This window comes from Neomonachus schauinslandi, chromosome 4 (assembly GCF_002201575.2).
Source record: "Neomonachus schauinslandi chromosome 4, ASM220157v2, whole genome shotgun sequence".
Lineage (NCBI taxonomy): Eukaryota > Metazoa > Chordata > Mammalia > Carnivora > Phocidae > Neomonachus > Neomonachus schauinslandi.
In genome coordinates this window covers 29,298,792-29,313,975 of record NC_058406.1, presented here as the reverse complement: position 1 = coordinate 29,313,975, position 15,184 = coordinate 29,298,792, and the positions used below count along the sequence as shown (strand labels likewise).

Here is a 15,184-nt window from a genome sequence, read left to right as displayed (position 1 = left end):
GTGGCTGGGTGTGCACGTGGTGATGAAGGTAAGTAATCTGTTCTATAGGCTATGCCCAGAGAGCCTCTGCTGGGTATTTGTTAAGTAAATTATAACGCAAAACACAATCCTGAAAGCTAATAGGAAAGCTGCTACATGTTGTGAAAGATCCAACACCTATTTCATTTTTTAACTTTTTGGTTTAATCTGAAAAATCTTGTGCAGTGTAGCAACTAAATTAAGGATGACTATAATGTGGGCACGTACCAAAATACATTCAAAGATTCTCCAGAGATGCCTGTGGGGTTTGACAGGCAAAATAATATGACTTTTATTTAAAAATATTTTTACCTCTTTAAAAACTAGAATAAAAACCACCTGCACTTAAATATGTTACATGCCAAACTGTAGGACATGGGAGATATTAACTTTAGCTAGTGTTACTGGGTAAACTTTCTTTTTTATTCTGGTAAATTGTCTTTTCAACTTTTTTAAAAAAATATTTATTTGACAGAGAGAGCACAAGCAGGGGGAGTGGCAGGCAGAGGGAGAGGGAGAAGCAGGCTCCCCGCTGAGCAAGGAGCCTGACTCAGGGCTTGATCCCAGAACCCTGGGATCATGACCTGAGCCAAAGGCAGACGATTAACTGAGCCACCCAGACGCCCCTCAACTTTTTAATGTAGAACCGGGGATGGGGTTTCTCTTGCCATCTCTGTTTTATTAAAGAATATCCTAAGATTGCAAGACCCGTTGTTTATTTTTGTTTATTTTTTTTAAAGATTTTATTTATTTATTTGAGAGAGAGAGAATGAGAGACAGAGAGCACGAGAGGGAAGAGGGTCAGAGGGAGAAGCAGACCCCCAGTTGAGCAGGGAGCCTGATGTGGGACTCGATCCCGGGACTCCAGGATCATGACCTGAGCCGAAGGCAAGTTGCTTAACCAACTGAGCCCACCCAGGTGCCCGCAAGACCCGTTGTTTAAAAACCTATTGAAATTTGGGGTGCCTGGCTGGCTCAGTCTGTAGCTGGGGCGACTCTTGATCTCGGGGTTAAGACTTCCAGCCCCACGTTGGGTGTGGAGCCTACCATGCGTGAATTAGGATTTTCTCAATACCGTGCAACCGAAACAAAATCAGATGCAGGGGGCTGACATAAAATGGCAATTGTCATCTAAGCCCAATTTCAAGTTTTGTTCCTTAAGCCATCCTCATCACTCTCTGTTTGATGTTGTTAGTCACTGTTATAAAACAGAACTTATAAAATAAATGTATACTTCCAAAATGTCCTTTTATCTGTTTTACATATTGAGGCTCCATGTTGAGATTTTACTTAAAAAAAGTCACCTAAAAAAATTAGAAAATGGAATTTGAACTAGAAACAATACACCAATGCCTGTTCATGTCCCAATGAAATAACTGTGTGGGTTAGTCATAATATTTGACTACTGTGTTTGTCTCCGCAGAGTTCAGCACCTCGTGGGGAATCTCATCATGCAGCTCGTTTTGGGTATTCCCTTGGAAATGGTCCACAAAGGCCTCCGAGTAGGGCTGGTGTACCTGGCAGGAGTGACTGCAGGTTGGTATCCTGAGGGTAACACAGAATCAGTGCCTCTGCACTCTAAGGAGGCAATGCACAAAGCAAAAGTAATAAACATTTAAGTCAAGATTTACTGCAGGGAACCTGATAAGCATTAGAAATAAGTTAATTAGGGGCAGCTGGCTGGCTCCGTCGACTCTTGATCGGGGTCATGAGTTCAAGCCCTACATTGGGTGTAGAAATTACTTAAATAAATAAAGCTTCAAAAAAAAAACCCAAAACCCAAAAAAACTTTAAAAAGTAATTAGAGTTAAAATATTTGAGATAAGATAAGCAGATAGCATATATATTGGGTAGTGACTTAACAGCCAGATTATGAAGGCCCAGTGTGTCAGGCTAGTGATCTTGGGAAGTCACATGAGCAGATTTGCTTTTAAGAAAGACAGCTTGAGGGGCGCCTGGGTGGCTCAGTCGTTGAGCGTCTGTCTTCGGCTCAGGTCATGATCTTGGGGTCCTGGGATTGAGCCCCGCATCGGGCTCCCTGCTCGGCGGGGAACCTGCTTCTCCCTCTCCCACTCCCCCTGCTTGTGTTCCCTCTCTCGCTGTGTCTCTCTCTGTCAAATAAATAAATAAATAAATAGAAAATCTTAAAAAAAAAAAAAAAAGCTTGAAGAGAACGTAGAGAAGAGCTATAAGGGCCCAAAGGCTCAGTAGAGACTAGCAACATATGCAGTGATCTCTGAAATTGGGTGTTCCTTAAGATGATCCACTTTGGCCTGAGGAGAAAATATTAGAATTCCCATCCATCCATTTATTTATTTATTGGAAACATTTTTTATTTTTTTATTTTTTATTTTTAAAGATTTTATTTATTTGACAGAGAGAGGCATAGCGAGAGAGGGAACACAAGCAGGGGGAGTGGGAGAGGGAGAAGCAGGCTTCCTTCCGAGCAGGGAGCCCGATGTGGGGCTTGATCCCAGGACCCTGAGATCATGACCTGAGCCGAAGGCAGACACTTAACGACTGAGCCACCCAGGCACCCCCTTTTTTTTTTTTAAATTAAATTTTTTTACATTGCAGTTGTATGAAATCAATGCCTAGGGGGTCCCATGTATCCTTTAACCAGTTACCCCCAATGGTAACAGCTTGCAAAATTCTAGTACAGTATCCTAACCAGGATATCCACCTTGATACTGTCAAGGTGCAAAACAAGGATTCCTCACGTTGTATTTTTATAGCCATACCCTCTTCTTTCCCACCCCCCCATACCTTCCTTCGCCCCTGACAACCACTAATCTGTTCTCTATTTCTGTAATTTTCTCAATTCAAGCATGTTGTATAAATGGAATCATATAGTATATTGCCTTTGGGATTGGCTGTCTTCACATAGCATCATTCCCTGGAAGACCCATGTAGGTTGTTGCATGTATCAATACTTCATTCATTTTAATGGCTGAGTAGTATTCCACGGTATGGATGGACCACCGTTTGTTTAACCCTTCACTCCCATTTGGGGCTATTACAAATAAAGCTGTTATAAACCTTTGTGTACAGGTTTTTGTGAAAAGAAGTATGGAGTTTTGTGAACAGAAGTTTTCATTTCTCTGGGATAAATGCCCAAGCGCACAGTTCTTAGGTTGTATGGTAGTGCCTATTGAGTTTTTTAAGAACCACCCAAAATGTTTTCCAGAATGGCTGTTCCTTTTTACATTCCACCCAGTAGTGTAGAAGTGATTCCGTTTTCCACACCCTCACCAGCATTCGTGTTGTTGCCATTTCTTATTTCAGCTGTGCTCAGAAGCGTGCGGTGATCTCTCATCATGGCCTTCATTTGCTTTACTCAAATGGCTAATGATGGTGAACACCTTTTGATGTGTATAACCTCGTTAGTGAAATGCCTACTCATGCCTTTGCCCACTTCCTAATTAGATTTCTTTCCCTTTTTTTCCTAATTAGATTTTTTAAAACCATTGAATTCTGAGAGTTCTTTACATATTCTAGATCCCAGTCCTTTACTGAATGTGTAGTTGACAGGTATATTTTTCTCCATGTGTAGCTGTCTTTGCTACACTGTTTTAATAGAGTCTTTAACGGGGAGCAAAAGTTTTTAATTTTGATGAAGTCTGATTTATCATTTTTTCCTTTATGAATCGTGCTCTTGGTGATGTCTAAGAACTCTTCACTGAGCCGTAGGTCCTGAAGATTTTCTCTTACGTTGTCTTTTATAGTTTTATGCTTTACATTGGAATATGTGATCTGTTTTGAGTTGGCTCACTGTTGCGTAAGGTATGAGGTTTAGACTGAGGTTCTTTTGGGGTTTTTTTGGAAACCCAGTGACTTCACAACAATCTATTAAAAATTCTGTTTCCTTCATTGAATTTTTTTTTGCACCTTTGTCAAAAATCAGTCAGCTGTACTTGTAAGGCATTATTTCTGGGTTCTCCTGTTTGTTCCACTGACCGATGTGTTACCCTCCACCAATACCATGTCCTCAATACCACTGTAGCTATACTGTAAGTCTTGAAATCAGTGAGATTCCTCTCATCTTTTGCGCATTTTAAAGACTATGCATTTTTCTTTTACAAAGAGATGAGTGTCTAATTTGCTGACTTTTTTTCCCCTGTGGTAACAAATGGCTTTCAGTAGGATGCTACTGAACAGATGTTGTTGAAAAAGCAAATGCAAAATATGTTCCTTTGACGACATAATAGCATTTTTCATACAAGGAGAAAAAACATAACTGCTTTTCCAAAGATACTTATGCTCTGAAAGGGCATTTTAAAAACTAATGATTGGACATCGTTCTCTCATTGTGTGATTTTGCTGCTGGGAATGACGCAACAAGTCTTAGAAATTCACACTTAAAATGCGGGAAACAATTTCCTCATCAGTTTGAAGAGTTCTCAGTTAAGAGTTGTAGTGGGTTTTAAACATATTTTATAACACTTTCTGATTAGTTTGCAAAAACAAATGACTGATGCTAGGAAAGGTGGGAATTAACAGGTAAATTACAACACAATTTTTTTTCATAATTGGAGTACGCAGAGTCAATAATGTAATCCTCCCATTTGAAACTACATGTCATTTTTAAATTTTACATTTTGGGGGGCGCCTGGGTGGCTCAGTCATTAAGAGTCTGCCTTCGGCTCAGGTCATGATCCCAGGGTCCTGGGATTGAGCCCGCATCGGGCTCCCTGCTCAGCGGGAAGCCTGCTTCTCCCTTTCCCACTCCCCCTGCTTGTGTTCCCTCTCTCACTGTGTCTGTCAAATAAATAAAATCTTAAAAAAAAAAATAAATTTTACATTTTGGCTATGACAGTAAGAGGAAATTTCTATAGAAAATAACTGAATTTAGAAGTATATATTTGTACTTTGGGGTTATGATATTTAATGAGGATTTTCAAAAAATAATGCTTATTTTATAAATCTGCTCATTGAAAGATTTTTTAAGTTAAAGACTATTTTTTTAGAGCAGTTTTAGGTTCACAGAAAAATGGAGAGGAAGACACAGAGATTCCCCATAACCCCTGCCCCCTCACATGCACAGTTCCCCTGCTCCCACCCATTTATCGACATCCCCCTGCAGATGGGTATTTGTTACAACTGATGAATCCTCCACTGCCACATCATAATCACCCAAAGTCCATAAAGAAGTTCACTCTTGGCATTGTACATTCTATGGTTTGGGGCAAATGTGTAATGACATGTATCCATCATCAGAGTATCATATGGAGTATTTTCACTGTCCGCAAAATCCTCTGTGTTCTACCTATTCATCCTTACCCCCACTCTGACCCCCACCCCCTGATCCTTTCACTGCCTCCAGAGTTTTAGCTTTTCCAGAATGTCATATGGTTGGAATCATATAGCATGTAGCCTTTTCAGATTGGCTTCTTTCACTTAGTAACATGCATTTAAATTTCTCCCTTGTCTTTTCATGGTTTGCTAAACATTTTTTGTACCAGGGGCACCTGAGTGGCTCAGTCAGTTAAGCTGCTGACTCTTGATTTCCGCTCAGGTCATGATCTTGTATAATATATCTTATAAGTAATATCTTATAAATAAATAAAATCTTAAAAAAAAAATAGGGCCATGCTGCCTCTGATCCTGTGGGGGAGAATCCTTCCTCCCTTCTCCCTAGCTTCTGGTGGTGGCCGTCAGTCCTCGTCATTCCTTGGCTTGCAGGTGCAGCCCTTCGAGCTCTACGTCCATCGTCATGTGGAGTTCTCCTTTCACATTCCCCGTCTCCTCTAATAAGGACACGGTCATATTGGTTGAGGGGCCCACTGTACTCCAATATGACCTCATCTTAATTAATCACAGCTGCAACAATAGTATTCCCACATGATATCACATTTTGAGGTACTGGGGTTGGAACATCACATCTTTTTGCGGGACACAATCCGACCTTTTGCAGGGCTCAACATTTTTTAACTGATGATGTTACTAGCCTCCTCGAGCAGTGGGGCCAGAGAGTAGGAAGCCTTTAGGAGATAGACTTGGCAATGCTCAGTGACATAGCTCCCCAGTCGGCTTCCCTCTACTTTTGTGGAACGTGTTTTTCCACCTTCTACTTCCAGTCCTGCACACACCTGTTTTTCCTGCCCTTGGAAGCCTTTGGGCTGGTGAGGTTCTTCCTGGCTCTAGCATCTGCACAGGTCTCCCCCGCAGCTTGATTTCGACCTGTGGAATCAGCCCTGCCCCAGTTTCAGAGGAGAGAGAGGAGAGAACGTGATTAACCTGTTCACATCCTCTGCCTATTTTTGCAATAGCTTCCTGGCAGGTGTGTGTCTCTTTGCTATTCTGGTCTTCACACTGCTGCCTGGGTCACCTTCCTCAAGCACAGATTAGATCATATTATATCCTTCCTAAAACACCGACAGCGCCCAGAAGAAAGTCAAAACATCTAAGATTGCTCATTACCCTCCACTATGTGGCCCCATTGCCTTTCAAAAAAGAAATTATACATAAAGAGGTTAAGGGGAGCTTGATGTAAAATGTTTTTTTATTAACTTTTTTGATGTATGATTGACATACCAAAATCTGTACATAATTAATGTATACGACTTGATGAGTTTGTAGATAAGTATACACCTGTGAAATCTTCACTACAATCTATGTCATAAACATGTCCATCACTTCTAAAAGTTTCCTCTTGCCCGCTTTCTTGCTTTGCTTTTTTTCTAGATTGCTTAATATGTCAAATAACTTTAGTTTCCTCCCCTTTGCTCCTGGCAAAGTGTGGTCCATGGATTAGCTGCATTGGTATCACCTGGGAGCTCATTAAAATGCAGAATATTGGGCCCCACACCAGACCCACTAATCAGAATCTGCATTTGAACAAATCCAGAAGTGATTTGTATGCACATTAAAGACAGAAGTGCTGGTCTGCAATCCCACCCAGTGTTCCCCAGTCAGACTGATCACAATCTCCCGGAGAGCTTGTCATAGCTAAAGCCATCCAGATCCCACCCAGATCTACTGACTCAGAATCTTGGAGGATACGGCCCTGGCATCTGTTTTTGTTTTGTTCTGTTTTCTGTTTGGTGAGGGATAATTGACATATAATAAGCTGCACATATTTAAGGTGTATAATATGGTAATTTTGATACGTGTATACACTCATGAGACTATCACCACAATCAAGATAATAAACGTATCCATCGCTCCCCAAAAAGTTTCTTTGTGATCCTTGAGAACTGCTCTCTACTGCCCCTCCCTGTCCTTTCCCTGGCAACTACTGACCATTAGAGATTAATTTGTATTTTCTAGAATTTTATATAAGTGCAATCATAGAGTATGTACTCTATTTTTGTCTGGTTTCTGTCAGTCAGCATAATTATTTTGAGATTTATCCATGTTATTATGTGTATCAATAGTTGACTCCTTTTTATTGCCAAGTGGTATTTCATTGTGGGGATATACCACAAATTGTCCATTCTCCTTGTTGATGGTTTCCAGTTTGGGGCTATTGCAAATGAAGCTTCTATGAACATTTGTGTGTAAGTATTTGTGTAATCAAATGTTTTCAGCTTTCTTGGGTAAATACCTAGGAATGAAATGGCCGGATCCTATCTGAGGGTATGTTTAACTTTTAAGAAAACTGCCAACATTTTAAAATAGCTTTACTGAGATAGAAGTCATATAGCGTACAATTCACTCATTTAAGTATTTAATTCAATGTTTTTTTTAAACTTAATTCACAGGATTATACACCCATCATCACAATTGAATTTTACAACATTTTTGTCCCCCAAAGAAACCCTGCACCCCTCCTTACTCTTCACCCCATTCTCCCTTCCCCAGCCTTAGGCAACCACTAATCTTCTTTCTGTCTCTTTAGATTTGCCCATTCTGGACATTTCATACAAGTGGAATCATACAATATAAGGTCTTTCCTGATTGGTATTTTCACTTAGTGTAATGTTTTCATTGTTCAATGATGTTGTAGCATATATCAGTGCATCATTCCTTTTTATTAGACAATATTCCATTGTGTGGCTGTATGTTTTCTCTACACATTCACCAATAAATGGACATTTGGGTTATTTTCAGTTTTCGACTATTATGAATAACACTGCTATGAATATTTGTGTAGAAGTTTTTTTGTTGATCTCTTGGATATATATCTGTAAGTGGAATTGTTAGGTTATATGGTACAAAGTACAGTTCACCCTTGAACATCGTGGGGGTTAGGGGCACTGATCCCGCTCACACAGTTGAAAATCCACATGTAATGTTTGACTCTCCCAAAACTTAACTACTAATAGCCTACTGTTGACCCAAAGCCTTACCAATAGCATAGTTGATTAATGCATATTTTGTATACATTATTACGTACTGGGTTCTTACAATAAAGTAAGCTAGAGAAAAAAATTGTTAAGAAAACCATAAAGGGGGCATCTGGCTGGCTCAGTCAGAAGAGCATGTGACTCTTGATCTCGGGGTCATGAGTTTGAGCCCCACTTTGGTATGGAGATTACTAAAAAAAAAAATAAAACTTAAAGAAAATCATAGGGAAGATAAAATACATTTTTGGTACTGTACTGTATTAGTGAAAAAAAATTTACATAAGGGTGGACCTGAGCAATTCAAACCCGTGTTGTTCAAAGGTCAACTGTAGTTCCATTTTATTTTTATTATTTTATTATTTTTTTAAGATTTTATTTATTTATTTGAGATAGAGGGAGAGTGAGAGAGCAGGAGCAGGGTAGCAGAGGGAGAGGGAGAAGTAGGCTCCCTAGTGAGCAGGGAGCCCAAAGCGGGCTTGATCCCAGGACTCCAGTACCATGACCCGAGCCGAAGGCAGACGCTCAACCATCTGAGCCACCCAGGCACCCCTGTAGTTCCATTTTACACCTTCATGAGGAGTTCCAGCTCCTTCACATTCTCAACAACACTTGCTATCATCAGTCTTTAATTTTAGCTAGTCTATTGGGTGTATGATGGTATCTCACTGGGATTTATTTATTTATTTAATTTATATTTAAAAAATAAATTTTGGGGGCACCTGGGTGGCTCAGTTGGTTAAGTGAATGACTCTTGATCTCAGCTTAGGTCTTGATCTCAGGGTCATGAGTTCAAGTCCCGTGTTGGGCTCCATGCTGGGTGTGGAGACTATATAAAAAATTAAAAAATAAAAATAAGTATTTTATTTTTAAGTAATCTCTACACCCAACGCAGGGCTCAAACTCACAACCTGGAGATCCAAAGTTGCATGCTCCACTGACTGAGTCAGCCAGGTGCCCCTCTCACTGGGTTTTAATTTGCATTTCCTGACAATTAATGCTGGTGAATATCTTTTCATATGCTTGTTTGCTATCCACATATCTTCTTTGGTAAAGTATCCTTTTAAATCTTGCCCATTTAAAAATTGGATTATATTCTTTGTTATAATATAATAATGTATATTCTGATTATAAGTCCTTTATCAGATATATGACTTGCAAATATTTTCTCCTAGTCTGTTGCTTGTCTTTTCATGCTCTTAATAGTATCTTTTGAAGAAGAGAAGGTTTAAAGTTTTGATAAAGTATAATTTATACTTGTAAATTTTAGGAACTGTGCTTTCAGTGTCAGCTCTTGCACATTTGTATAGGGGGGTCAGATTTATCTCCATATTTCATATTTTTGATGTGCTGTAAATGGTACTATTTAAAAATTTTCTATTTCCAATTCTTCATTGCTATGACATGGAAATAAAGTTGATTTTTTTGTACATTGACTGTCTATCCTCCAACTTAATTAACTTATTATTTTTAGTAGTTAAACAGTTATCTGCTTATTCCTATCTTCTGTTGGAATTTAAGTAATAAGGCAAAATCTTGTGGGCTTGCCTATGTTATCACCACTTCCAGTGTCCTCCATTACTTTGTATAATTCCATATTTTCATCTGATATTTTTTCATTCTGCCTGAGAATTTCCTTTATCATTTTTTAATTAAAGATTTTATTTATTTTAGAGACAGAGAGAGCATAAGCAAGCGAGGGAGGGGTAGAGGGAGAGAGAGAATCTTGAAGCAGCCTCCCCGTTGAGCATGGAGTCCGATGTGGGGCTCAATCCCAGAACCCTGGGATCATGACCTGAGCCCAAGGCAGATGCTTAACCGACTGAGCCACCCAGGCGCCCCACTGTCTTTATTTATTTATAAAATTTATTTATTTGTCAGAGAGAGAGCACAAGCAGGGGGAGCAGCAGAGGGAGAGGGAGAAGCAGGCTCCCCACTGAGCAAGGAGCCCAATGCAGGACTCGATTCCAGGACCTTGGGATCATGACCTGAGCCAAAGGCAGAGGCTTAACCGCCTGAGCCACCCAGGTGCCCCTGCTGTATTTATTTATTTATTTATTTTTAAAGATTTATTTATTCATTAGAGAGCGAGAGAGGGAACACAAGTAGGGGGAGTGGGAGAGGGACAAGCAGGCTTCCTGCTGAGTAGGGAGCCTGATGCGGGGCTCGATCCCAGCACCCTGGGATCATGCCGCTTAACCGACTGAGCCACCCAGGCGCCCCTGCTGTATTTATTTTAAAAAATATTATTCTCTATGTGTTTCATGTTCGATACTTTTACTGCCATGTCTTCATGTTCACTAATCTTTTCTTCTGCACTAATGTGCCATTAAACTCAACCAGTGTATTTTTCATCTTAGACATTGTAGTTTTCATCTTTAGAAATTTGAGTGTTTTCTATCTTGTGTGTCTCTACTTAATTTTTGAACAGATAGTATATAGTTGTATTTATTGCCATTATTGGCTAAAACTTACACTTGTGTCAGTTTGGGGAGGTTTTAATTGATTTTTCTTTTTATTATGGGTCATATTTTCCTGTTTCTTTTCATGTCTGACCATTTTTGTTTGGATGCTAGGCATTTAACCTTTGGATGGTGGATATTGTATTCCTATAAATATCCCTAAATTTGTTCTGGAACACAGTTATTTGGAAGTAGTTTGAAACTTCCTGGTAAAATTTGCTAGGCAAAACTGTGTTTTTGAGTCATGTTTAGTGCTAATTAATACCCACTACTGGTGTAGGACCCTTCTGTGTACTTTATGCAATGCCCCATGAATTATGAAGTTTTTTGGTTTGGAAAGTTACTTAGCCTCTCTGGTGCTGGGTGAGCAAAGCTACTTGCTCTTCCCTCTACTCCTTTCTGGTGGTTCTTTCCTTGGCTTAGGTAATTTCCTCATGTGCTCCTCTCTGGAGTTCTTTCTGTGCTGCTCCTTCCTCTCTGGTGCACTGTCTTGCAAACTACAGCTGCCTAGGACTATCTGGACTTTAAACACTATCTCATCAACTTAAAGTTTACTGAGATCTACCTGGTTTCCCCCTTCATGCATTGTAACCTGTAATCTCTGTCAAGGCAGTAAGCTGGGCAATCAGACAACTCACCTATTTCTTTTCTCTTAGGGTTCACTGTCCTTTGTTATCTGATGTCCAGTATTTTGGAGATCACTGTTTCATATATTTTTGTCCAGTGCTTTTAGCTGTTTCAAGCAGGAGAGAAAATCTTGTCCTTGTTATTTCATCATGGCCAGAAGTGGACATTTGTATCTGTGTTTTAAAAATAAATTACTCATATGATTAAGGCAACCACTCCAGCCCTAGTCTGAAAGTTGACATTTGAGGACCATCCCCTAAACCTATTGGACTACTCACTGATTTTTAGTCATCCATATACCTTTGTTTCTATGTCTTTGCTTTTCCAGTTCCCTAAGTCCTGAATACTTTCTCCTCCTTTGTTTTCCTTCCAAATCTTAAAGGTATTTTAGAGTTTAAGCAAAATGCTGTATCTTCCTTCTCAGAGTAGCAAGGCTTCCACCTCTGCTGAAAAAAATCATTTTTTCCTAAGTGCTTCCATAGCAAATTCATTACATTAAGAAATCATAGTAGTTGTTCTGTTCTGCATCTTATAATTGTTTACTCATCTGTTTGTAAGATTCTTAAGGCCACTTTGTCTTTCTTGCACAAAGCAAGTATTACATTGTATCCTAAGGAATGAAACAGAGCCTTAAAAGCAAAAACCTAAGTAGTACAACAAAGCAGTAGAGAGAGAACATCTTAGAGTTTGCATAAGGTGGTTTTAAAGTCTTGTTTTGGTTCAGGCAATCTAAGATTGGGTTGAAAAATAGGTTTCCTCTTGTTTGGTGAATCTGACAGAATACTTTGTTGAGAAGCGTTCTGAGGCCACATATTTACTCCCTGAGAAAGCCAGCCATTAGATAATAAGATGTTGGAATGTCTCAGGTATTGTGTTAGTTTTGGCTAAATGTGTGCAATATTTTGAAACAATAGCTAACAAGTACATAACACATGTCAGGCAGTGTTCTATGCATGATGCACATCTCAAATCATTTACTTCCCCTGACAATGCACTGAGGTAAGTTCTATTAATATCCTCTTTATGTAGGGAAACTAGGGCACAGACAGGTTAGGAAACTTGCTCAAGTCACACAGCTGGTAATTTCGGCTCTAGAGTTTGTGCTCTTGGTCCCTGTTATACTGTCCTCATATTGAGCATTTAATGTTTCAGAAAAATTGAGGTAGTTAGCTCACATAGCTATACTTTTATAGTATGGAAGGGACAAACAAAATAAACTTGTTGCTTGTTAATATGATAATGGTCCAAACTTTCCAACTTCTGCCTTAGATTAGAAAGATTTATCTTTCACAATTCTTACAGTTACGTGTGATCCTTTGTGTTTTCTTTCTTTAGGGTCCCTTGCCAGCTCCATTTTTGACCCACTCAGATATCTTGTGGGTGCTTCAGGAGGAGTCTATGCTCTGATGGGAGGCTATTTTATGAATGTTCTGGTGGTAAGAACTTTGGGAATGGAATCTATGGATTTTTTTTCTTTTAAAGAATAACTGGTATTTGGATCAGGGAATCTTCATCATATTTACTGAGCACTCATCTTCCTTCTGGGCACCAGAATTTTCCTTTCATATTTTATCTTTATTTTTTTTCCTGATCTCAAAAGTGATGAATACCAAAAAAATTTTTTTTAACTTGAAAAACAGTCAAAATCTCAAATATAGTATCTGTTAACAGTTTGATATACATCCTTTCAGACCTTTTTCTAGATGTATTCAAAATCCTGCCAAAATTAAGGCTACAAAAATGGATCCGCTATTAAAGATACTGTTCTACATCTTTTTTTTTTTTAAGATTTTATTTATTTGACAGAGAGAGCACAAGCAGAGGGAGAGAGAGGGAAAAGCAGGCTCCCTGCTGAGCAAGGCGCCCAATGTGGGACTTGATCCCAGGACCCTGCGATCATGACCCAGGCTGAAGGCAGCCGCTTAACCGACTGAGCCACCCAGGCATCCCTATACTGTTCTAAATCTTAACATAGAGTTATCTTGACCCCATCTACCCATATCACTACACAGAAATCCATTTCAGTCTCTTCAAGTGCCCCACAGCACATTATATAGCTGTACCCTGATTTAATCCTTCAATGAAAGAAAAATTGGGCTGACTTCATCTATTCACACTTGTGGATAATGCTGTAAGGATGTTCTCTTACATTTATCTTTTTGCATTTGTGTGTGTGTGTTGGTAGGATAAATTCCTAGAAGTGGATTTACTGGGTGAAGGCTTTAAATTTTCATAGATAAATGCCAAATTGCCCTCCAAAGTTGGCATACCATTTTATATGCCCATGATATAGTATGTAAGAATGTCAACCACTTTTTAAAACAGTGTTAAATTCTGACTAGTTCTTAAACCCTTTAACCATATAGGTATAATTTAAAAATATTCTAGGAGGAAAATATGAAGCAATTACAAAACTATTCCAAGAATAGAAGCTATTTAGAAAAATGTTTTTCAAACTTTGGATTGCAACCCATTAGTGGTTGTGAACACAGTTTAAGGAATTGTGTCCAAAAATTAAACAAAAAGAGGGGCACCTGGAGGGCTCAGTAGGCAGAGCATGCTACTCTTAATCTTGGGGTCTTGAGTTCAAGCCCCATATTGGGCATGGAGCCTACTTAAAGTAATAAAAAATTTTTAAAAAGTTAAAAAGAAAAAAATTTAAAAAGTTTCAGTCTGTATCACATGTAATACTGTTTGACTTATGTGTGTACTGGATTTTTATGTAAATTGTTTCTTAGTGTAGGTTGTGACCACAACAGTTTAAAAATAATTGATTTAGAATAAACATGGGTATTTCAGTGTCTTTCCTCTTTGGGAAGAGAGTTAATATATTGAAAGGGAAGGGAGAACTACCTCAGTAAAGTGGAGATGTCTTTCTGACTCAGTTTTTTTTTTTTTGAAGATTTTATTTGATTTTTTTTAAAAGATTTTATTTATTTATTTGACAAAGAGAGACACACAGAGAGAGGGAACACAAGCAGGGGGAGTGGGAGAGGGAGAAGCAGGCTTCCCGCCGAGCAGGGAGCCCGATGCGGGGCTCGACCCCAGGACCCCGGGATCATGATATGAGCCGAAGGCAGACGCTCAACGATTGAGCCACCCAGGTGCCCCCCTATTTATTTGAGAGAGAGAAAGAGATAGAGAGAGAGAGGACATGAGCTGGGGGAGAGGGGCAGAGGGAGAGGGAGAAGCAGACTCCCCACTGAGCAGGGAGCCTAATGGGCGGCTTGAACCCAGGACCCCAAGATCACACCCTGAGCTGAAGGCAGACACGACTGAGCCAGCCAGTTGCCCCTGACTTAGTAGTTCTTTAGTAACACAGGAGGGTACTGTAAGCTGGACTGAGATTTTCTTTTTAAAAGATTTATTTATTTATTTTGGAGAGAGAGAGAGAGAAAGAACAGGGGGAGGGGCAGAGGGAGAGAGAATCTCAAGCAGACTCCCCTGCTGAGCACAGAGCCCCACACAGAGCTTGATCTCACGATCCCAAGATCATGTATGGCCTGAGCTGAAATCAAGAGTTGGACACCCAACTGACTGAGACAGTCAGGTGCCCCGGACTGAGATTTTTCAAAGCTACAATGAAACTTTATTTTTTTAACCAATATTTTAAATTTTTTTGAAATTATCTAAAAGAATTAATACTCAAATTTTAACTAACTCCTGTTTGGAAAGAGGATAAAGTATTGAATGAATATGAACCAAAAAAACCTTAGAAATATTTCATCAGACTTAGTTTGACAGCATCTATCTATCTATCTATCTATCTATCTATCTATCTATCTATCTATC

At 39.3% G+C, this 15,184-nt stretch overlaps 1 protein-coding gene across 2 annotated transcripts in view; it reads left to right on the top strand.

Moving 5' to 3' along the window:
* The window catches only part of RHBDL2 (rhomboid like 2), a 49,235-nt gene that overhangs the window by 28,514 nt on the left and 5,537 nt on the right, over window positions 1-15,184 (top strand). The window contains exons 4-5 of one of the 2 annotated variants that reach the window (XM_021684220.2): window positions 1,442-1,554; window positions 12,728-12,828. In XM_021684220.2, the coding sequence (XP_021539895.1) occupies window positions 1,442-1,554; window positions 12,728-12,828 (214 nt within the window). The remainder of the gene's footprint in view (window positions 1-1,441; window positions 1,555-12,727; window positions 12,829-15,184) is intronic. The other variant, XM_044914484.1, reaches the window with a different exon arrangement.